The sequence below is a fragment of the Lepus europaeus genome, chromosome 21 (genome assembly GCF_033115175.1).
Source record: "Lepus europaeus isolate LE1 chromosome 21, mLepTim1.pri, whole genome shotgun sequence".
In the NCBI taxonomy this organism is placed as follows: Eukaryota; Metazoa; Chordata; class Mammalia; order Lagomorpha; family Leporidae; genus Lepus; species Lepus europaeus.
The window spans coordinates 57,457,204-57,480,517 of NC_084847.1; the positions used below are offsets into that span (position 1 = coordinate 57,457,204).

The window sequence follows — 23,314 nt, forward strand, 5'->3', positions numbered from 1 at the left end:
GTTGGACCTAAATTCTGGTCCATGGCTAACCAGTGGGTCCTGTACAGCGCCAATGTGGACACGAATGGGACAGGCGTCAGGAACCACCAGCTGGAGGTGGGGCCGCGGGTTCATGAGCCCACCCTCTTACCTGACTCCCGTGTGCGACCCCGAACCACCTCGCTCCAGGGCCCGGCCCCAATGGCGTTGAAGGCCTGCATCTGCAGCTCGTACTCTGTCCACTCCTCCAGCGCCTCGATGGTCAGCTCCCTCTCTAGCCGGTCGTTGACAACTTGGGTCAGTGCCGAAGACGGGAAGTCTGGGCGCCAGTACTTGACCCTGTAGCCCACGGACTCGGGGTTCCCGTTGTACTGGGAGTCGGGCAGGGGCTGTGAATGAACACGTGAGAAGCTGACATCTCAGAATGGCCACCTCCGAGCTCCCAGAGGACGGCCTGTCTTACGAGGCCAATGGCCACCTCCGAGCTCCCAGAGGACGGCCTGTCTTACGAGGCCAATGGTCACCTCCAAGCTCCCAGAGGACGGCCTGTCTCACAAGGCCAATTCCATGGCAAATATTTTCTTGGTAGAATATCCTTAGCATCCTCTACTTCCTTTTTTCCTGAAATGTTTCTCTGTGAATTAAATGAAACCATGTCGGCAACTTGACTGGACATGATTTCCTTTAATACATTTTGGTTTAGTTTTGTGAGGAAATGTTCCGATTCCACATCAGGTGGCGATGCTGCAAATACTGAGTATTGGTTCTGTGTCGACTTGGCGTAAAGACGTCTCGGCCCAATGTGTGGCACCAGCTTTCCTGCCTCATAGAACGTTCCTCGGGCACCAGCAGTGAGTGACGGATGCTACCTATTATAAGATATCCTGGGCTGATCCGAGATCCAACAACAAAGGTAAACGCTGATGTCTGTGGCTTAGTGATGGGGTTACTTTTAAGAAGGAAACAGCTAGGCCCTGGACTCACGTGAACGCACTGACCACCTCCACACCGTCCCCACTGTCCCCCTCTCAGCTGCCGACTCACCACCCAGCGGAGCCGCAGGCTGGTCTCACTAGCAGTTCGGACCGTGACGCTGGTTGGAGCCACGTCTGGGGGTGCCTGCAGCGTCTGGATGACCCGGGAAGACTGGCTGAAGGGGCTCGGACCAACGATGTTCACTTGCCTCATTCGGAATCTGGGGTAAAGCCATGGAGGAGGGTTAGTCTGAAGCATGGGAAAGAGGAAACCAAACAGAACCCAGGTCTGTTTCTCAGGGGAGGCTCAGACACACTGTGCCTGTCCGCACTCGCACTCGGGGAGTGAACCAGCGGGTGGAAGATCTTTCTCTTTCAAATGAAATTCAATTAATAAACAAACAAAAGAACTTAGAAAAGAATTCTTGTACCACAAAGACCATGGCTCAAGGACACCCTCTTTCTTCCTGGCTTTATTCAAAATGCAAATTATACACGAAGGGGTCTTCAGAAAACACATATTATGGAAAACCTATGCATGGATTTCAAAATTTTTCTGCACCAAAATAATCCTGTTTTTCAAAACCATCCCCCTGCCCCCCACAACTCTTTAGAGCCCCCTCACAAGGCTCTTTTCCCTAAAAGCCTCCAAAGAATGGTAAATCTATTGCAACTCCATGATTTTTAAGCTCCCAAGGGAAACCTAATTGGATAGTTGAGAATGACAGAAATCGACACCATCAGGTCGGAAGGATGAAAATCCCTGTGATCAGCTGGGAAAGACACCAATCTACATGATCACATGGCAAAGATAAACATCTCCATGTCAGGTGGGGATATAGAAATCTTCACGATTAGGTGGGAGATCTATGGGATCAGGCGGGAAGGCCAGAAATCTACGTGGTGATCAACTGCCATTGGATGACTCAATTTAGGGTACCCTCAGGGGATCAAAGGAGTCACCCAACAGAAGAGCAGCATCACAAGGTTGCTACCAAATGATGGTTTTCGAAGTCCAATTTCTTTTGGACTTGCAATGACTTTTAATTTGTAAGGACAAAGGGCACCTCCACACCCTGTTCTCTCTATTGGTTTAGAAGAGCAATGGCCCAGAATCCACCCGCCTGGATTCTGACCTAATGATAACTCTGAGATCTTCAGAGTTTATCTGTACAGAGAGTGGGGTTAGCTATTCTTTAAAACGTCCATGCTAATGCTAAAAGCGCTATCTCTTCTTTATCTGTATATAATTATTCGAATTGGATTTGCATATTATAAAAAAACAAGCCCAGATACACTCATATTTATTACAGAGGTTCCCTAAATTTACATGAATTTCACACAGGGACACTGATGTACAAAGTTCTGACTTTGAGGTAATTATATGTCTTCAGCTGATTTTACATGGCAAGTCTTGAATCCCCACAGCTCAATTTAAGCCAAATATTTTCCTCCAAAAATAAGTATATTGTGTCTTGATTCACACACTCTAATCATAGGATGTTCAATTGTGCCTTTCATTACTTTTTTTTTTTTTTAATTCTAACTGCGGTATTGCGCAGGAAAAAAATACCCTTCACAAAGATGTAACTTCACCTTTCACTCCCTGAATTAGTAATTCCTGTTCTTCCATTCTCTGATCTGCCGAAATGTATCCGTCTTGGCAGAACAACGACATTAGCAAAATCCACATCTGGCTATAACTGGAAACGTCACCCCCTTCAAGGATCTTACGGGAAGCTGTACCATCACTAACAGCTCATGATCACTGCACCCTTTGTGAAGGCCACAGATTTACTGCTCAGAGAAGTTGCAGGATCAAGAAGCCAAAGGTTAAAAGGCACGTTAAGTGCTTGGTGCGTGAGCTCAGCAGCTCCTGGGCCCTGGGAGGGGCAGTGGACGGATCTTCCCGGGACATCTGCTCTGTTTGCACACAGACTGTTAGTGGTCCCCAGAGGCTGCCGAGTGTCTGTAGAGAAAAACGCCACCTCTCTGCTGCCTAGTGCAAGAGTGAGCTCTGCCTGCAGGGCATTGTGCCCGCTGGCACAGATGGAAAAAACACTGCCACTCTAACACGCGGGAGTGATCTCCCTCGGAAAAATAGGAAGGGGTCTTCAGAATTTCCAGGGCAAATGTGCACTACGAAAAAACTCTCCCCATGGCGTTCTAAACTTTTTGTGCCAAATGTGGTTATTTTTTAAAATTTCATATTTCTGCAAACTTTTTGAAGCGTCCTCTTACTCAACTGTGTCTCTTGCCTTCTCCTTCAGGTTTGGATTTGCTCTCATTGCTATGTGGAAATCTGATTCATTCTCTCTCTCTCTCTCTCTCTCTCTCACACACACACACACACACACACACACACACACACTCGCAACTACGTTTTGTCCTTGCTGACAGAGGCCATCTGCTCTCACCTGTAGTGAGTATAGGGCGTGAGGTTTGGGATTTCCAGCATCTGGGCGTCGGGCTCATTGTCTTCCTCGTAGAGGCTGACCCACTCCTCCTCATCGCCGATGGCTCCAACCTGCAGAAAGGGATCCTGAGATGGGCTGGACAAGCCGTGGGAACCCAGGCTCACCTGTAGACCCCATGCACCTGCCTGTGCCTGGCAGGTTGCACAGAGCCACGCCGTGTCCCCCACACTGGGGAAAAGGTGTGTCCCACACTCCCGGGAATGTAGGCTCTTGCTGCTCTCACCTTCATGTCTGTGAGGGTTTTAGGGAAAAGCCCAATTGTTAACTGGGCCCTGGCGATGGAGGGCCTGGGCTGGAGTGTGAAACCTCTGGGGACAAACCTCTGAGGCTCAGAGACCATTGGTGATGGAGAGGACCCTCCACATCATTGTGTACGTCCTCCTGTTTGACAGGTGAGAACTCAAAGGGAGGCCCAGAGGGAAAGACGTGCGTGGTGGAGGAGCCGTGGGCACAGGCCAGGTATCCTCACTTAAAGTCCAGGGCCATTTCCCAGGAATAGGGAAACCACCACTCCGACCATTTCTGTCCAGCACACGCAGCACAGAGTCTACTGTCAGCCCCTGGCATAACAAAGGTTCTTACACTGAAGGGGAGGGAGTGGCTTCTGCCCTGGGGGGCCGTCCCTGCAGGCCACGTGTGTCCCTAAGCTGGCAAAGAAGCACCCCAGGGCAGAGTTTCCTGAAAGCAGAGACTTGCCTTTTAAGGCTGGCCCCTTGGGGTGCTCCTCCATGTCCTGGCCCTCATCACCCATCTGTGAGCCCACACCCTGCTGGCCGGCTCAGGTGGCACGGTCACTTCCTGCGACCTCCTCCAGTCTGACCCCAGGGCAGCCTGCACCCCTGTGCCCTGTGGGTACCGAAGCCAACGGTCTGCCCACACTGATCCGACCACGCCCTTCACTCTCCTTGTACATGCCAGCCAGAGACAGCAAGGGGACACAGCACCTTCAGCCCAGCCAGGATGCCACGAGGGTTCCTCTGGTGGCTTTATGCCTTCTGGTCACAGGTGCATCCCACACTGTGGGTCTGGGGGCACCCAGGGCATACACCCACAGGGCAGGGGCATCTCGGGTCAGACAAGCTGGTCAAGGATGGAGAAGCCCAGGACCCTGGCATTTAACATTTCCTAAGTGACTGAGACGGCAGAACAGGAAATCTACAGAGGAAACCCAGCGGGCAGGTGGCCAAGGCCTGGCAGGGAGGCAGAGGAACTGCCAATGACATTGGCACCGGGCAGGCATAGATGTGAAGAGGGGCCCGAGCTAGTCCCAGTACTGGCAGCACCTCCTAAGGGAAACCAGAGGCCAGGCTCCAAACACCAGGCATGAAAACCACTGAGACAGTGATGGCTCCTCAGAATGCTGCACGTGGAGTTACCTACGGCCCCGCAGCTCCAGGTCCACGGATAGATCCCGAAGGACCAGACATCGCTCTCTAACGAGCACCTGTAAGCACCTGTGCACAGTACACTGTTCTCGGCAGCCACCAGGCGAAACCCGGGCCCACGTCCACTGATGAATGGATGGACAATGCGTGGCACACCCAGATGGTGGACGATTACCCAGCCACTGAAAGAGCAAAGCCCGGATACCAGCTATCACACGGGGGACCTCAAAACCACACTAAGTGAAAGAAGCCAGATCCTGGGACCGGCGCCGTGGCTTGCTTGGCTAATCCTCCGCCTGCAGCGCCCGCATCCCATATGGGTGCTGGGTTCTAGTTCCAGTTGCTCCTCTTCCAGTCCAGCTCTCTGCTGTGGCCTGGGAGGGCAGTGGAGGATGGCCCAAGTGCTTGGGCCCTGCACTCGCATGGGAGACCAGGAGGAAGCACCTGGCTCCTGGCTTCAGATCGGCGTAGCTCTGGTGGCCATTTGGGGGGTGAACCAATGGAAGGAAGACCTTTCTCTCTGTCTCTCTATCACTGTCTACTAACTCTACCTGTCCAAAAAAAAAAAAAAAAAAAAAAAAAGCCAGATCCCAAAGCCCATGTGCTGCATAATTCCATTTTATGAAATATCCAGGATAGGTCAGTCCATGGAGACAGAAAGCAGACCAGTGGCTGCCACGGACTGCAGAAGAGGGGAGTGGAGAGAGAGTGCTACTGGACACAGGGCTTCCCTTCTGGGTGATGGAAGTGAGGTGGTGGCGGGACAGCAGTGTGACTCTGCTCGCTTAAGTTTATGTTACGTGTATTTATTCTCAATTAAAAAAAAAAAAAACTATCAGCAAACGTGGCCAAAAATGCCAGATGGACGATGATCTGAAGAGCAGGAGTCGGCAAGCAGCAGGGCAGGTGCACCTGGGCCGGCGCGGCCAGGAGCAGACCATGCAGCCTGCAGGGCAGCAGGAGGAGGGGAGGAGGGGAGGAGGAGGGGGTCTCTGTGCCAGGACACCCACGCAGTCCACAGATCCTCGCTTTAGAGAGTGAGGAGAAGAGGACACGACCTAAGCAGGGCGATGAAGGCTGTGCAGGATACTTGCCTGGAGGAGAGGTTCCGAGAGGGTCCTCTGGGGCACACAGTGGCTGGCTGTCTGCCCCTCCCCACTCCCTCAGTGTCTGTGAAGACCCAGGAGACCTGCTGATACTGAATACGGTCTGAGGCCGCCTAACCTTCTCAGGGTTCAGTGGGTACCTGAGGTGGGGGAATGGCTGGGGGCCTGGGCCAGATACTGGGGAGAGAGGCAGTCGTGAGCCCGTGGTTATGCAGCTCACAGAAGTACCATTCTGTATGCTGCTGATAACAGTTATGAATCCCTTTTGGCCAAATCCTGTCCAATTCGGTTGAATTTGGGTGTGAAGGGACTCCCTGTCTACTGGGGGCCCCCGTGGTAGGGTTCACTGGTTTGAGTCTGAGGCAACTCATGGACGGAATCTCCCAGCTACTAAACCAAAGCACTCGCGTTATTTCTCGGGAAATCGGCTACAATCAAAAAAGGCAGGCAGGAGTAAAAAGAGGTGACTTTAGAGTCCGGCCAGTCAACTCGAGCCCCCCGGTGAAACGCTGTGGAAGCACGTGTAGCTCACGCGCCAAGTGGCCACAGGGGCGCTTTGCCTCTGACACCTGCTCCCACCATCCGGGCTCAGCAGCCGGTGCAGCCTCTTTGCTCCTCATCCCCTTTCTTATCTATGCTTGGTGAGGGAAACGGGCGCGTGGTGGGTTTCACTCGTTCTCCAAGTCCCTGAGGCCTAACTCCGAAGCTCACTCACCTTTGCATAGCAACTCCTTTCTCTGTCTCTCTGCCCCTCCCTGGATCCCCTGCTGACAAAGAAGGATGAGGCACGCTGGGCCCAGGTGGTGGAACTGGGGCATGTTCTCCCTGCACTCCACTGGGCACACACGGATTCAGTCTGTCCCTTGCCTCAATGGCCCTAGACCCACTCACTGGAGTCTGGACTTCCTGACCCTGTGGGCCCCCCTCAGCCTGTCCGAGGACCCCCACTCAGGGCGAGATCTCGGCTGCAGGGGCTGCTGTGTGGGGACAAGGCTTAGCAGGGCCACCCGTGGCCAGGGCAGTGGCTCTGGCATTCAAGACCATTCCACCCACGCGACCAAGAGGAACATAGAGAACTGGCAAGAGCTGGAGGCTGGCGGAGGAGGGAGGGGCAGTCCTGGGCAATGGACGAAGCTCAGCCAGAGGCCACTGAGTGGATTTAGTCCTTCTGTGAAGTGAGCCTGCAACTCCAGCAGCGGAGATCCCAGGAAAAGAGGCTCCAACAGGATCTCAAATCCCTGCTTACTGCCCTCCGCATCCGGAGGGTCTCCAGGGAAGGGTCTTTCCCTGTCAAAGCCCGGAGGCCCCTTTGCCATTCTCTGAAAGAGGACTCCCTGGGAAGGCGATGCTAGTTAACTGTGGGCTTTAGTGTTACTCATTGAGATCTGCAAACTCAGGGCTAGGGCCAAATGGATGGGGACGACAAGACCACCTGATGTCCAAGGTCGGACATCCTTGCTCTTCCCACCCTTCTGGGTTTCTGTTTTTAGAGAGCATCGACCTGGATGGGAGCCATATTACCGGTGAGCCCTGGTGGGTGCCACATGGCTCCGTTTGGCTCTGCCACATTTCTCAAGATGCAGTTTCTCACCACCTGAAGGCATCATGCGGCCTCCAACACCTGTGCCCATGCAAGTGGTCTTGCCTCTTCCTAACACATCTGCCCCTTCTCTGTGCAAGTGGCAGGCGCCTTTGGGACCGAGAAAGCACGTGGGCCTTAGGAGGCCTCCATGAGGAAGCTGCCCCAGCCCCGACACAGGCGAGGCTGGAGAGTATGTAGTCCACACCCTGAGCTCTCTTGGGGTCGTATGTGGGCCTCTAGCACACTGCTGGTCCTATCAAGGACAGGCAACTCACAACAAAAAACGAGAGTTCTTCAAAAATGGAATTATAGGTAAGTTTGTTTTGGTGTAAAAGTTTTCAAATCCATGTGGCCTTTTTATAAAGTGCAGTTCCGTCAATTTTTTGATGACCTTTCACATATGATGTGTTTTAAAGATTTTATTTTGCTCATTAACAAGACAAACCAGGTTTGGAGGAGAACATAACAAAGAAACGTTCAGGGTCAATGGAAGAGAGAACGCTCAGGGGCCAGTGCTGTGGCATAGTGGGCTAACCCTCCGGCTGCAGTGCTGGCATCCCTTAGGGCCACGGTTCAAGTCCCTGCTGCTCTACTACCAATCCAGCTCCCTGCCAATGCACCTGGGGTAGCAGTAGAAAATGGCCCAAGTGTTTGGGCCCCTGTACCCTGGTTCCTAGCTTCAGCCTGGCCCAGTCATAGCCATTGCAGACATTTGGGGAGTGAACCAACGGATAGAAGACCTCTCTCTCTCTAATTCTGCCTTTCTGATAAATAAAGATTTAAAAAAAAAATAAAAAGAAACAATGCTCAGTAATAGGTAAGAGTTAGAAACAAAGCTGGATAGAAGAGCTACACAAAACATAGCCATAACCTCTGGCTTTGCAGCTTTCAGTCTTTGACAAGTTAGCATCTAACTTCACAGTGGCTGGGCCAATCAACAAACAGTTGGTCAAACACAACCACTTCCTTCAGACAGATAACTCTGAGGCAGGCTTATTAAATAAGGACCTCCTACTGCAATCAGCAAACTCTGGCCCACTTCCTGTTTTTGTAAATAAAGTTTTATTGGCACACGGTCAGCTTGTGGGTTACTTTCATGGTCCCACAGCAGAGGTGCAGAGCGGCAAGAGACCACCTAAGCTCCAGCAGTTCCTGCCGCCCAGAGGGCAGGCCACTCTCCTGCTGCCTCACTCCCAGGGTCGGGTCCAGCCCAGCCACGGCATCACTGCTGCCTGCGGAGGTAACACTGCAGACCCTCTTGCACCTGAGCTCCCTGGAGATAAATGCAGGTCTTACTCATCCCTGTGTCTCCAGCACACCTCCACCCAGGTCCAGTCTAAACTTGGTGCTCAGCCCTGTGTGTTAACTCATGCACGCATACACCAGTGACCTTGTGAATGATTAAAAAAATCGGTATTCAGAATGGGATACCATTGGCGTGGAGTCCCAGAAGCAAACGATTACAAAAAACATTCCTACGGGCCTCTGGAGGAAGATTTCAGTTTCTATAGTAAAAGGTTCACGTTTTTCTCTAAAGAGACCAGGGTTCTCTAATCCCTGCTGCCCCCACCCCCGCCCCACCCCACCCCTCCCCACCCAGCTCCCTGCTTAGGTTTCAAGACGGCCGCTAACAAGGCGCTGGACAGAGACTGGGTTAGGACTCGAAAGATAAAACAAACCAAAAACCCCACAGGAAAGCTGGGGTCTTTGAAAGTTTTTTTTGTTTTTTTTCTCTATTCCTCCTCTTTTAAGGCTAACAAACAGCACTTTACAATACTTATTACAAAAGCAGAAACGCCACACTTTTCAAATGCCACTCCGCAGGCCGCACGTCCCCAGGCCCCATTAAGGAGCAATCCTCTACCCACAGACGCTGCGGGAGTCGCTGAGCCCTGCCGTGTGCTGCCGGGAGGCCTGCGGCTGCCTGTGTGCGAGCCTCCGACCGGGAGGCTGGGCGAGCTTGAGCACGGCTTCCGCTTCGTCACTGGGGCCTCACGCTCCTCCACCTCTGCCAGGCAGGTTTCTGTGCAGCCTGCAGCGGGAGAGCTGCTCATCTCAGCCGGGCCTCTGGCAAGTCTGGGAGACACAGAGCGGCCTGGGCAGGACCTCAGAGGCTCCTACCTGGCGGCTCCGGTGGCCAGTCAGCATCCGAGGCCACAGGCTGCTCAGAGGACAATCACTAACCTCATCCAAAAGGTAACTGCAGCTGGAGCGGAGGCCTGAACCCAGGGAGGCGGATGGAGGAGGCGAGGTGCGGGCTCTCCTCTCCTCCAGAGCCCAGGACAGGGAGAGAAAGCCGCCACACTCCTTCCCTGGAATCCCGCCAACCCCGCTGTACCCTGTTTGGCCAGAATTCCAGTGCCAGCAGGAACACCTGTGTCTAACAACTTCTTCAGGTCCCAAGTCCCTTCCTTTTCTGAGTGACGTCCCCCGCTCCTGAGCCAGGTGACACCCAGACAGGGTGCGCAGGAGGGCCTGGAGTTACAGACAGATGGGGTGGGGGTGGGGGTGGGCTTCTGCACACAGCTTCTGGCAGAAGAGCCGCACACCCAGGAAGCGACTGGAAGGCCGGTTCCCTAAGCAGATCCGGAGCCGTGCGGACCTAATGGGCTGTGGAGCGGATTCTGCTTAGCTCCTGATTGAGCTCAGCTGCTGGGGAGGCTGCCTGCTCTCCAGCGGCTCCCCCCAGCCCTTCCCTCCTGCTACTGGCTTTCTGGGTTGTTTCTGTTTTGCCACCTGAGAGTCTTTGTCTCCAGAGGTGGGGTCCTGAAATGGCTGTGTGGACTTTCTTTCTTTCTTTCTTTCTTTTTTTTTTTTTTGGACAGGCAGAGTGGACAGTGAGAGAGAGAGAGACAGAGAGAAAGGTCTTCCTTTGCCGTTGGTTCACTCCCCAATGGCCGCCGCGGCTGGCGCGCTGCGGCCGGCACACCGCGCTGATCCGATGGCAGGAGCCAGGTGCTTCTCCTGGTCTCCCATGTGGGTGCAGGGCCCAAGCACTTGGGCCATCCTCCACTGCACTCCCTGGCCACAGCAGAGAGCTGGTCTGGAAGAGGGGCAACCGGGACAGAATCCGGTGCCCCAACCGGGACTAGAACCCGGTGTGCCAGTGCCGCAAGGCGGAGGATTAGCCTGTTGAGCCACGGCACCGGCCTGTGTGGACTTTCTACATGTTCCTCTCGTGGCCAACTCTGCGTCTGGCCTCCCACTGGGTTCCCAGCTGCTTCTGCACTGGCCCCTGGGAGCCTCAAATGAAGCCTGTGTGCCCCCTTCCTTTCTCCCTCTGCTCCTCGGCCTTCTTCCTTAGGGCCTTGAGTGTCCCCCAGTGACTGCCGGCTGCGCGTTCTGGCTCAACATACCCCTGCTTCCTGCCCCAGACCCACAGAACTCATGGCTTCCTCCTGAGACGTTCCCCACCTCTTGGGGGCGGCCCCACTTCTGGTCACAACACCCAGCTCTCTCTGCCCTGGAGAACTGAGAACACAGAGCCCTGTCTCTCCCGTCTGACAGCACTCAGCCCCACGTGCGGCGAGGGCGCCTGCGCAGCCTCCACGTCAAAGGCAGGGCCCTGGTTTGGAGCTCTTAACCCTTCCCGGAACTGCTGACTGTTTTGACAGTGTAGCTCGGCAGGTGAAAAGGGAGTGCGGTTGTCCCTGCTAGGTTAGAGGAAACCTGAGGTCAGGGCTGGCCCAGCTGCTGGTACCCCAGGTCCACACGATGGCCCTGCCACGGAAGTCAGCTTCTGGGAGGTGGGGTTTGAAGACGCAGTCTCACAGATACCCCCACTGCCCATGTCATGCCACACAGGTCACTTTTCTCATCACCCACCCAACATGGCTCCTGATCACACCCCGGAAGGGCAGGGCTCAGAGCCTCCCAGGCGTCAGGGATCACAGCCTTGGGGAGGGTCAGGAGCAGGTGCACTCCAGGTCCTGCCCATTCAAAGGGCACCTGCTGACCCCTCTGACCCGAGCTCCTTTGACAGCTCTCGCTGTCTACAGACACAGAATCCGCCGCATTGTCCTGGCCCAGGCTGCCCAGCTTCTCTTGCTGTAGTCTGTCTGGGCAGCCATAACAAAGGACATGGGCCAGGAGGCCTACAAACCGGAGTGCATTTTCTCTGGGTCAGCAGGTTGGGGGGGCCAGCCTGGGGATAGACAGCAGAACTCTTCTTGTGCCCTCACTCAGTGGAAGCAGAGACCCTTCAGAAAGGCAGGAATCCCACTCCTAAGAGCTCCGCCCCCATGACCTAATGACCTCCACAGGCCCCACCTCTCAATGCCATCGCCTGGGGATCAGGACTGCAGCCTAGGCATTTGGGGGAACACAACTGTTCTGTCCATCGGACCTGCCCTCTCTCCCACTCTGCTCCCTATAGTCTGGAGAAATTCATCCACCATGCCTCAATGTGTCCCCTTCAAAGCCTTCCCTGCCCTCCCTCACACCTCCCTCAGGGGGCAGTTCGTCTATAAAGCCCACCCCCAGGAGGCGGTTTCTCCCAAAGATCACCTATGCACCCCAGGACGGTCCCTGCCCGTGTCCTCCACCGGGCATCACACTGTGGGCCGAGCCTTGTGGACACAGGGGCAGTCCCAAGCCCATTGTCCTGCGGCCTCCCGGGCCTCTGCCCCACTTGGTTCACTCTCAACAGGCAATCCTGTGGCTCCTCTGCATCAGTCGTGATGCAGGGATGGTGCTCCCATGTCTCCCACGAGGTATGTCCCCTCGAGGACGTCTCCCCGGGGCCCTCAGAGACGTTGCGCTTGCTTTGCTAAATTCCTCTTGCACACCACGTGTGCAGTGGGGAGCAAGGGCTCTCAGCCAGTCACCTGGGAGTGGGAGCTGCTGCGTCCACTGCCTGTGTCCACTGCCTGCGTCCACTGCCTGTGTCCACTGCCTGCTCCTCAGCCTGCCTGTCCACAAAGCAAGGACAGCAGAGGCCCCCTCACCCCCACCCTGTACCACAGGGTGATCCCGAGCCCAGGGAGGACCCTGGAGCATGGCACTGTGCTGGGTGACCAGGTGCTCCGGTTCCTCAGACACATCCCAGACCAACACGGACGGGCCGCACCCACTGCCAGGCTCTTCCGCTGGCCCGGGCCTCGGCCTAATTCCCCATTGAACACACGTGGCTTCCATGCCATCGAAAAGTCGGGAAATCACAAGTCAAACCATTGTAAGTCAAGGATCCTTTGTAACAAACCAAGCTAACCCATCCTGAATTTGCTCAGCCTGCTGACTGCCTCGCCAGGACCTCACCACGCGTCAGGCTCTCTCCCTTGCCTGCTGGCCGGCCCGTGTGCTGCCCTGTGTTGCTGTGTGTGGTGCAGCCCGCTCCCTCTTCAGGAACTGTGAGTTCCTCTTCAGGGACAGTTGGCCCTGCTACACCCGAATCAACACACAACCCACATTCTAAAACAACAGAGCCACACAAGCGCCTAACTCCAAGCCTCTCATTCCACTGCACCCTCTACTTGGAATCTTTCTCTGCACTGAAAACACTGTGTCCACTCTTCAAGGTCCAACTTAAACTTCCCCATCGAGGTGCAGCCTTCCTGGATTGTCCTGGCCATTCCCGTATTCCCCAGGCGAGTCTTTATCACAGCCATCCTCCCGAGCCTCGTCTGTTGCCATCGTCAGATACGTCACCATCCTTCTCTCCCCACGCCCAGCGGTGAGCTGCTGCACAGGGGAAAGGTGAGCATTGCGCCGTGGTCTTGTAGTACACACCAGGACACACCTGACATAGTGGAACCTATAAAACGGCAGGCACCTAACAAATGCTTCCTGGGTGAATGGATGAATGAGTGAAACAAATATAAAACCTAATGACCAGAAAAATGAAACATAGAGGCAAATCTAAAAAATCCAACAGGAGAATTAGGAACGAAAGAATTAGAGCACGGAGCGGTCCTCCCGCAGAATGGGGAAATATGACTCCCATAAAATTTAATTTGCTTTGACAGCTGCGATTTATACATACGTTGACCTCTATTTCTCGAAAATGACATCTGTGGTGAAACGCTTCCCTTGGTCCTACTTGAGTTGTCACTTACGCTGCGGTATTTTCTTCTGCTGCGTAGTTCTAAGAGTCCCATAATAGGCCCTAAAAGGATCTGATAGACTAATGAACAAAACGGCCACTTGAAACCATTCATCTGGTACAGATTTCCTGTGCTGGACGAGAGGTGCGAGAGAAAAGCTACTGGAAGGGTGTTATTACGGACAATCAAGCAAACAATAAACATTTTGAAATATCCGAGTGTGTATTTCATTGTCACCTATCACCATAGCACCTAGGTGCTTAGGCAGAGACGCGGCACCAGAACAAAAGAGGAAGCCGTCTCGGCAAATTTACTCCCATCACCGCATTATTATGGAGGAGCCATTAGAGCCGGGGACAGCTCTCCTGTGCATCTGCGACGATGCTCCAAAAATAATGTCACTCTTCCTCTCCCTATTATGAGAGAGAAATTCAACTACGGTCGGGGTTTATTACAATCGAGACGCTGACAGATACGCATCACAAGGGCCACAGCAGCCCACACACCCACCCACAACAAGGAGAGGAGGGGCCCCAATTAGTGACGAGAAGGCCCTGACTGCCGATCCCGAAGCAATGAGATGAGAAGCGTACGGCCTACGGAGCCTGCAGCAGACGGCGCACGCGGCAATTTCTTTCCGCCTGCGGAGATGAAAGGCAGCCACGTGGACAGCTCAGTAAACAGAGGGCATGCGTGTGTAGGACGCACGCTCTCCCTTCCGTAGGCTGGGCCATTCTGCCCCCAGCTGGTGTTTGAGCCGTGACCGCTCCTGGCACCCTCTGCTCTTGGTGCCAAGGCCTGGACTGACGAGGTCCTTGTCCTCACCAACTGAGACCAGAGAGGGCCAGTACCGGAGCACAGAGACAAACAATGCAGAACGTCTGTGAGACAAAACGCAGCGCGAGCCCCAGGCCCTCTGAGAGCTTGCTGCTTCGGGCCCAGGCGGATCCCTCACCTCGAGCAGCCCCGGCGTGCAGAAACAGGGCTGGCCCCTGCCTTCCAGGCCAGGCAAAGCCTGAGGGACCCGTGTGCCGGCTAGGACACTCCTCTGCTGTTCCCAGACTTCATACGCCTGAAGGAAGGCCGGGGGCAGCTGGGCCTGGCACTTCCCAGCTGCGGGAGCTTATGGTCCCATGTGGATGCACTGTAACATCTGCTTCACTCCCCACTGGTTCTCTGGGTATTCAAATGCAGGCTGGTGTCTGGCCCTGGACCTGGGGTCTCTTCCTGGACTACACATCCTGACACCTGTGTGGACTCGACCCAGCTCAGTTCTCTGACCACACAGACCTGCGTGAGGGTGCCAGCACTTCCTGCCTCTGTTCTGAGCTCCAGGACGAGGCAGGCCTTGCCTGGGCCTGACGTCTCGGGGGCTCAGTTCTGCACCTACCACACAGGTCTTCTGCAGCCTCCCCGAGGCCAGATGCTTGCCGTGGCTCCACTGTTGTTATCACACTAAGCTTTCACTTATTGATTCAGTGCCTACAGAGGGCTACTGCCAGGCTAAAGCTTTAAACACACCATTACTGTCCCAATTTTCTGATGGAGAAACTGAGGCCCAGAGAGGCTTCCTTACGTGTACCACTACGTGGCTAGTTCCCCAGGCCCTGTTCCTTGTCCTGGCCAGCCAGCCAGTGCTGGAGGAACTCCTCAACCCGTGACAACCATGTGCAGGAGGGCAGCTCGTCACTGATGTGCCCAGTGCCCCTTGTGGGTGCTGTGGTGAACTGAGCAGCCTGGCCCTGCCCATGGCCAGATAAAACCATGCAGGTCCCTGCACACAGCTGGGCCAACACAGGCTAGAATGCCGGAAAGACAGAGTGCAGAGTGGGGGGCTTGAGCAACTTATTCTAAGGAAAGAGGCATTTCTAGACCCCAGCCTTGCCCAAGTTGCTATCTTTAACACTTTACAGACTCTTAAAGAAATCACGAACAATGACGCCACAGGGAACTGGGCTGTGCAGAGTGACACTCTAGGATGAGTGACACTCTAGCTGTACACAACACCTCAGCTTCCGGAAGGAAGGCCCAGACCTGACTCTCTCACCATGGCTGTGCCATTACCCATGAGGCCTTGCGATCTGGCTTCGCCTACGAAACTCTGTCTGCTGTTCAAATAAAACAGGGCTGTTGTTGCTTGTTTTGGGGGCCCCAAAGCCCAGCACAGGACTGGAACCCAGCAAGCACTCAGTGCGTGGGATTGGGGAAGGAGAGGGCTGGATGTTAATCAGCCGAGGGAGCTGAAGGCAGCGCCTGTCAGGATTCTTGGCAAACACATTTGTCTCACATCCCCGGCCACCTGGGCGAAAACGAGAACTCCCTGGGTTTTGTGGCTTCGGCTGAGACAGGAGACACAGGTACGTTCATCTGCCAAGACATATTCTCTGGAGCGCATCCCCAGGAGAAACATGTCACAAGGGCCCCCATGCACCCGGCAACACGTCCTCGCGGGTGAGCGCATCTGCAAACAGAAAGACAAAACAGAGCCTGGCGCCCTCCATCCATCAGCCTGCAACCCAGCCCCTCGGTGCCAAGTGCACGTAGGAGACAGACGGTGTGGCTGCACCCCCGACTTCACGGAGCAATGTGTCATTCCAGCCGACTTCACTGCCGACACAGCCAGGCAACCTCGGCATCGTCAGTGCCGCACCTGGGGACGCCAGGGCACCCACTGCTCCGTCTCACTGCTCCTTAGTTACCGAGAGACCAGCACTGAACAGACTTGTGCTTTATTTTATTAGCCCATAACACTCTCTAAAGCAGTTCCTTTTAAGAAAATGGCTACTATTATGCACAAATGAGCACTAAGCGGGATTTGGAAAAAAATTTGCTTTCCATTTTTGGAATGAAAATGGTTTCATCTGTACCCCAAATGTTAGCCCTAGCATCTTCAATCCTTCAACCCTACTCAGGGCAGCCTTGTGAGCAGCTCAGCTCCTACCTGGCTATCAGAGCACAGCGCGTGCCACAGACACAGGGCTTACAGAGGGCAGCAAGCGAGAACGGGGGCCGCAGCAGGACATACGGACGTGCGGACGTATGCAGCATCTGCGTTCCCCACTTTTGTGGTGTTCTGGAAGATCGGGGGAAGAGCTCTTTCCTCGCTCTACAAACATTACTGATTAAACAAGGAATTACCCAACCAGAAACACCAACAAAAGCTGCGGCTGTTTTTAAACCCACATCTGAGCATCAACTCCTAGGGCCTCCTGATGCGCCCCACCCATGACTAGTCTTCCATTATGTAACACGGCCGGTGACTCCAGGGAGTAAAGCCGTCCAGGGGCACAGAGAAAACTGGTCAGGACTCAGGGCATTTCCTGCTAACACATGACTGAAATCGGGTCATGGGGAAGGCAAGTAAGCACTCCTCTCTACTGCCGCCGAGCGTCTCGGGAGGAGTCCCTCCGTCCTCGAGTCAGGAGGCCGCTCTGTGCCCACCGCATGCGGCCTTGAGCCCTGGCTCAGTCACCGCCCTCACTGGCTGCCCAACAACGCACTCACTGCTTCCCCAACAGCCTCGTCACCCCTCAACCCCGCGCCCCGCAGAGCCCAGCAGTCAACCTTAGCTGCTGAATGAGAACCGGCCGAGGGACACAGGGCCTCACGATGCACACAGAGCTGGGTTTGTCTTGCGTGCCAGTCAAAGGGCATTGGTGCAGAATGTTTCAGAAGGCTTCATCTATGCCAGATACAGCCCCAAGTGAGCCACTATCTAGAGTTTAAGAAATCTCAGCTTTTGGGTACCCCTGGGACCTGCCTGTACTGGGAGCCACCAAGACATCCCCACAGAATTATCTGGGGTGCACTTGAGCCAGGCTTCCTCGGAGAATGACAGAGGAGGGCGGGCACAGAGCCACAGGCTGCCCGGAGGGGCTGGCAGGTCTCTCAGAGATTAATTTGCAAAGTGCCTCGAGCCCTGTGGAAGCCTCACCACGTCTGTCTGAGAGGAGGAAACCCTCGCAGGACTGGATGTTCTCATTCCAGCAGCCCTGCAGGGAGCTGTTGCTGTTCACGCCTCTCAGCTGAAGGGCCTGAGCCAGGCACTGGCCTAGCGCCACACGGCCTCTGAGCCCCAGGACCGCACGCACTCTGTCTACATCCCTGCTGGTTTTGCACTGGGCACCACACATCCTCAGGGAACATGTCTGCTGCCTTTCCCGGGGTGAGCCAGGATGGTTGACAGGATGGGGCACGTGGACAAGGTCAGGATGGACCCTGTTGGAGGCTGACGTTGTCAGAGCTCTCGTGCTAAGAGTGAGAAGCGGGGCCATGGACTTTTTCTCTTTCTGGGTGGGAGCACACGGGTGTGAGGAGATCAGGGGCTGGGCTGAAGAACACTCTGCTTGAACATGGGGCACTGGCCCTGTTCCCATTGGTCAGGAGGGCAGCATCTGTGCAGGTGTTCAAAGGCGCTCGTTCCTTCGTTCCTAAAGCCACACCTGCTGTAGCAGCCCTTCCCGGTGAGCAGGAACAAGCTGCAGCTGAGGGTAGCGTTGGTTTGGCTGACAAGTGGGCATTCATGTCTGCCTTTGTCGTATCAGATCATGAGGTTTTTATGGGGAAAATTTAGTACATAATTGAAAACCAGACCACACTGTCCAGTCACGAACCACTACAGCCTAAGAGCAAGGCAGCCATCTGTTGGTGGAGTCAATACAGGTGCCTGGAGGAGGACAGCACCTGCTTCACGTGGTGCAAAGACCCAGCAGAGGAGGTGCCACTGCCACGGGCACGCTCCACCCTGTGACAAGTAGCCCTGGCTCTCAGCCCTGAGTGACGGGACGTCCAACGACCTGCCTCCTACTTCTCCTGACCACCACTGCCTCCTCAGAAGCCCAGCAATGTGTCTATGGTCCCGACCTCCTAGTGTTTGGAACTAAGCTTCTTTTTATTTATTTACTTATTTTTAAATGTGTATTTATTGATTGTTATTTATTTGAAAGGCAGGGAGAGAGGAGAGAGAGAGAATGAGAATGAATGAATGAATGAATGCTGGCTCACTCCCAAATGCCTGCAACAGCTGAGGCTGGGCCAGGCGGAAGCCAGGAGCCTGGAACACAATCCGGGTCCCGTGTTTGCACGGCAGGAACCCAACAGCTTGAGCCAGCACCTGCTGCCTCACAGGGTGGCGCCTAGCGGGAAGATGGAAAGGAAAGCAGAGCCAGGACACTCCTATGTGGCAGGTGGGCATCCCAAGCAGTGTCTTAGCTACTGCACCAAACGCCTACCCAAGTGTCCCAAGTGTTGTTTCAGAGGTGAACACTCACTCTCTGGGAATACCAGGGCACGAATGGCTCAGGCAGGCAGCTGCAGGGGAAAACTCTCCTTTTGGTTTAGTTGTTTCAACCATCTGCACCGCCACCAGGATTTTTAGACTTGAGGAGTGAATTTTAAGTATTTTAGAAGGACTACTTTTGGAGCCGGCGCCGTGGCAATGGGTTGAGCTGCCATCTCCTATGGGTGCTGGTTTGTGCTCTGGCTGCTTCACTTCTGATCCAGCTCCCTGCTCATGTGCCTGGGAGGCAGTGGATGACGGCTGAAGTGTTTGGGCCCCTGTATTCATGTGGGAGACCCGGGAAGAAGCTCCTGACTCCTGGTTTAGTCAGGCCCAGCCCTGGCTGTTGTGGCCATCTAGGGAGTGAAGGAGGTGGCCATCTAGGAGGTGGAAGATCTCTCTATGTCTCAGTTTCTCCCCTCCTCTCTCTAATTGACTTTCAAATAAATAAATACAATATTTAAAGAAAGAAGAAATAGTTCCAAGGGATTTCCAGTTCTGGCAAACATGGCCATAATCTAAAAAGTGCAGAAATCTACATAATCTAAAAAGTGCAGAATCACTGGCTAGAGTATCACAGGCATCTTCTTGCGTGCACAGCTGAGTACATGAGGAGGCAGGACGAGCACCTTGCACAGCCTGGGTGGGCGGTACTGAGCCAGAGTAAAAAAAAATGTGGCCTGTGGCAGCTTCCATACTTGAGTGACAAATTTGGCTTAATCAGTGAAATGTACCCCAGCTTGATGTGTGAACAAACTGTAACCTAATCTAAGCGTAGACCCTTGTGACACAGCAACCAAGCCTCAGCCAATCACAGCAACTGAACCTCCAGCCAGTGAGACTGCAAGCTGCCCGGGCACCTTCAGGTGAAGCAGACTGTATCCAGTCAGGTTGCTTGTGTGGATCAATTCCTTTTCTCTGACTCAAAGTATGGCCCGCACATGTGGTGGGATGAGGCCTTTGGGAACGCTGCCTGGTTCTGGAGCCTTTGCAACTTAACTGGTCTCCGTTTCTTTTTGAACAGAAGTGACCCTGCAGCTGCCCTGGGTGGACTTTCACTCCCAGGGACCAAGGGGCCAACCAGAACAGGCTCAAGGCTCTGCCCAGTGAGGACAAGGAGAAGGATCCAGACGCCCTCATTCTCCAGACAAAATCGAGATCCAGAGAGGCTGGTGTCCTGGTTGAAGGGGGACCAGCAGACCCAGTGACAAGTAGAGGGAGTCAGTGTGCCTCCCCCATGAAGCCAGGCTCTGTGGGAGCTGCAGGGTGGGAGGAGAAAGCATCTCCCCCTAAGCCTTACAGCCCTCGGCCTGTCCCCTTGCAGGGTGGGATGCCCAGGGAAAGAAAACATTAAACTCAAAAACTATCTAGTACAGACTTCGAAAATTAGTCTGTCAAGATGATTAAGGGCATTTATAGTCATAAAAATAAATGCATTAAAAAAGATGTAAAATACATTTTAAAAGTGAGTAGGGAATAAGCTACTATTTATAACAAAAGAAAAATTTGAGGAAGTAACTAACAGAGTTGTTTAAAATTTTTAAGAAGCCACTGATAATCAAAATGCAATGGGCAAACCAAAAAGCAAATTAAACACAGGTCAACAGAGAATTACTTCATCGGACACTAGAGCTGAGGAAATTACTTAGAAAGTGGTACAAAGAAGTAAAAATGAAGAGAGAGATGGTAGGAGACAAGGAGGTGGAATGAAAAGTGACTTCTTGTGTCTAATGAGAATTCCAGGAGAAAACAGCAGAGGAGAGAGGCCATGTTTACAAAGATCTTGGTTGAGAACTTTCCAAGAGACATAAACAGAATTTTAAAAGAACCCCATCCCTGCTGGATTCCTCACAGCTGATCATGTAGAACTCCAGGACGTAAAGACAAAGAGATCTTACAACACAGCTTTTCAGGGTAGGCATTCGGCGCAGCAGTTAGGACCCGGCTTGGGACAGCTGCAGTGTGTGTGTCTGAGTGCTGGCTCCGCTTCTGATCCAGCATCCCGCTAACGTGCATCCTGGGAGGTGGGAGTGACCACTCCTGTACTTGTGTCCCTGTCACCTATGCGGGAGACCTGGATAGAGTTCCCAGCTCCTGGCTTTGCTGGGGCCCAGCCCTGGCTATTGCATGATATAGGAGTGAACCAATGGGTGGAAGATCTCTCTCAAATAAAATAAATAGACAGGTAGATAAGTAATAAATAAGGAGAACATCTACAAAGAGATAAAATTAGTCAGGAAACAAGCTTCAAAACCATTACAAACAAGAAGAAAATGAATGTTATCTTAGAACCTTGAAGATACAACCACTGTTATTATGATGCTAAATTATCTTTAGAGAATGGCACTGAATTAAGATATTTCCAGATCGCATGATGCCCACCAGGGAAGAACTTACAATGTACAAACTTGAACCAAGACAGCAACTAAAGATGCACTTGAAGGAAGACCCACAAAGCAGATGGACAGAGAAGATGGTAAAGAGGAGGTGATATCCAAGCCAGCACTGAGAAGAGACGAGACGAGATGCCAACGGCAATCGCTATCACTGGCTACAGAAAACCCAGATAGCCCCGACATACTGGGCTACAGCAAGTGTGACTCACCTGGAACGCAGGAATTTTTAAATCCTACTGGGAGGAAGGCAGAGATTATGATTACATTTATTTATATATTTTTAAAAGATTTATTTATTTACTTGAAAGTCAGAGTTACAGAGAGAAGGAGAGGCAGAGAGAGGGAGGTCTTCCACCTGCTGGTTCACTCCCCAACTGGCCTCAATGGCTGGAGTTGCACTGATCCGAAGCCAGGAGCCAGGAGCTTCCTCCAGGTCTCCCACATGGGTACAGGGGCCCAAGCACTTGGGCCATATTCTGCTGCTTTCCCAGGCCACAGCAGCGAGTTGGATCACAATGGAGCAGCTGGGCCTTGAACTGGCGCCCATATGGGATGTTGGCATTGCAGGCGGTGGCTTTACCTGCTACGCCACAGCACCAGCTCTGATGATTACCTTCAGACTTGGGCAAGCTTGCACGTTAACATTTTTTATTTTTTAAAGATTTTTTTTTTTATTTGAAAGAGTTACAGAGAAGGGAGATAGAGAGATAGAGGTAGAGCTAGAAGTTGAGGTTGAGGTCAAGGTAGAGACAGATAAATTGAGAGAGAGATATATTCTATCTGTTGGCTTACTCCCCAGATGGCTGCGATGGCCAGGGCTGGGCCAGACTGAAGCCAGGAGCTGTTTCCGGGGTCTCCCACATGAGTGGCAGGAGCCCAAGTACTTGGGCCATCATCTACCACCTTCCCAGGCACAACAGCAGGGAGCTGGATCAGAAGTGGAGCAGCTGGGACTTGAAGCGGAATCCATGTGGGATGCTGGCCTCACAGGCAGCAGCTTACTTAATCGCTGCACCACAAGGCCAGCAGGCTTCATCCTTGCCCCCAGGAGCAGGTGTTCAGTGGGGACACCACCATCTGTGTGAGAAAGATGCCATACAGGGTGGCAGCCCCCTCTGGCGGGGAGCTTGGCCACACACAGGGGAATTAGGTCAACAGCTACGAGGCTACTGGGAGCTAGGGAAAGCTGTCGTGAATGTGGACGGGGCTGGAACAAACTGGATTGTTCGTGGAGGCACTGGTGGGAGCTAACGCTTTCCAGAAGATGTGGACAGAAGCGGACTCTGACTTCAGTGCAGACGCACACGCATGTGCGTGCGTGTGTGTGCTAGCTCTGTGCAGGGGGGCCTGGGGCAGTGACACCCAGGAGCCCAAGCACACAACCGCACAGAGCCTGCAGGCTGAAAGGACCCACGATCCCTTGAGAAATGGCTGGGAAAGGAGACAGAAAGAACAGGCGAGTTGAGAACTGCATGCCATGCCAGGAAAGGATGATAGGGCCTACCAAGGGAACACAGGGGCTGGCTTGGAGGGCTTGTGGTGGTCAAGTGCAGGGAAGCCGAAGCATCGAAATAAAATCTGACACAAGTGGATTAAGATCTGTGAAATAACATAGGAAGCCGGCCGGCGCCGTGGCTCAATAGGCTAATCCTCCGCCTGCGGCACCAGCACACTGGGTTCTAGTCCCAGTCGGGGCACCGGATTCTGTCCCGGTTGCCCCTCTTCCAGGCCAGCTCTCTGCTGTGGCCCGGGAGTGCAGTGGAGGATGGCCCAAGTGCTTGGGCCCTGCACCCGCATGGGAGACCAGGAGAAGCACCTGGCTCCTGCCTTCGGATCAGCACGGTGCGCTGGCCGCAGCGCGTCAGCTGTGCCGGCCATTGGAGGGTGAGCCAACGGCAAAGGAAGACCTTTCTCTCTGTCTCTCTCTCCCACTGTCCACTCTGTCAAAAAAAAAAAAAAAAAAAAAAAGAAATAACCTAGGAAGCCATGAATCCCCACTGATATAAATAAACGAACAATACAGAAATGAGAAGAGAAAGCTTTCTCTTGTGGTGAAAGGCCAATCAATAGGTATAGAAGAAATGATTGAATTTTAA

At 53.6% G+C, this 23,314-nt stretch overlaps 1 protein-coding gene across 1 annotated transcript in view; it reads right to left on the bottom strand.

Annotated features, from left to right (window-relative positions):
* The window catches only part of SDK1 (sidekick cell adhesion molecule 1), a 983,380-nt gene that overhangs the window by 103,638 nt on the left and 856,428 nt on the right, over nt 1-23,314 (bottom strand). Inside the window, exons 23-25 of the mRNA XM_062180134.1 lie at nt 3,371-3,480; nt 1,024-1,174; nt 131-368 (exon numbers count right to left, since the gene is read on the bottom strand). Of these exons, the coding sequence (XP_062036118.1) occupies nt 131-368; nt 1,024-1,174; nt 3,371-3,480 (499 nt within the window). The remainder of the gene's footprint in view (nt 1-130; nt 369-1,023; nt 1,175-3,370; nt 3,481-23,314) is intronic.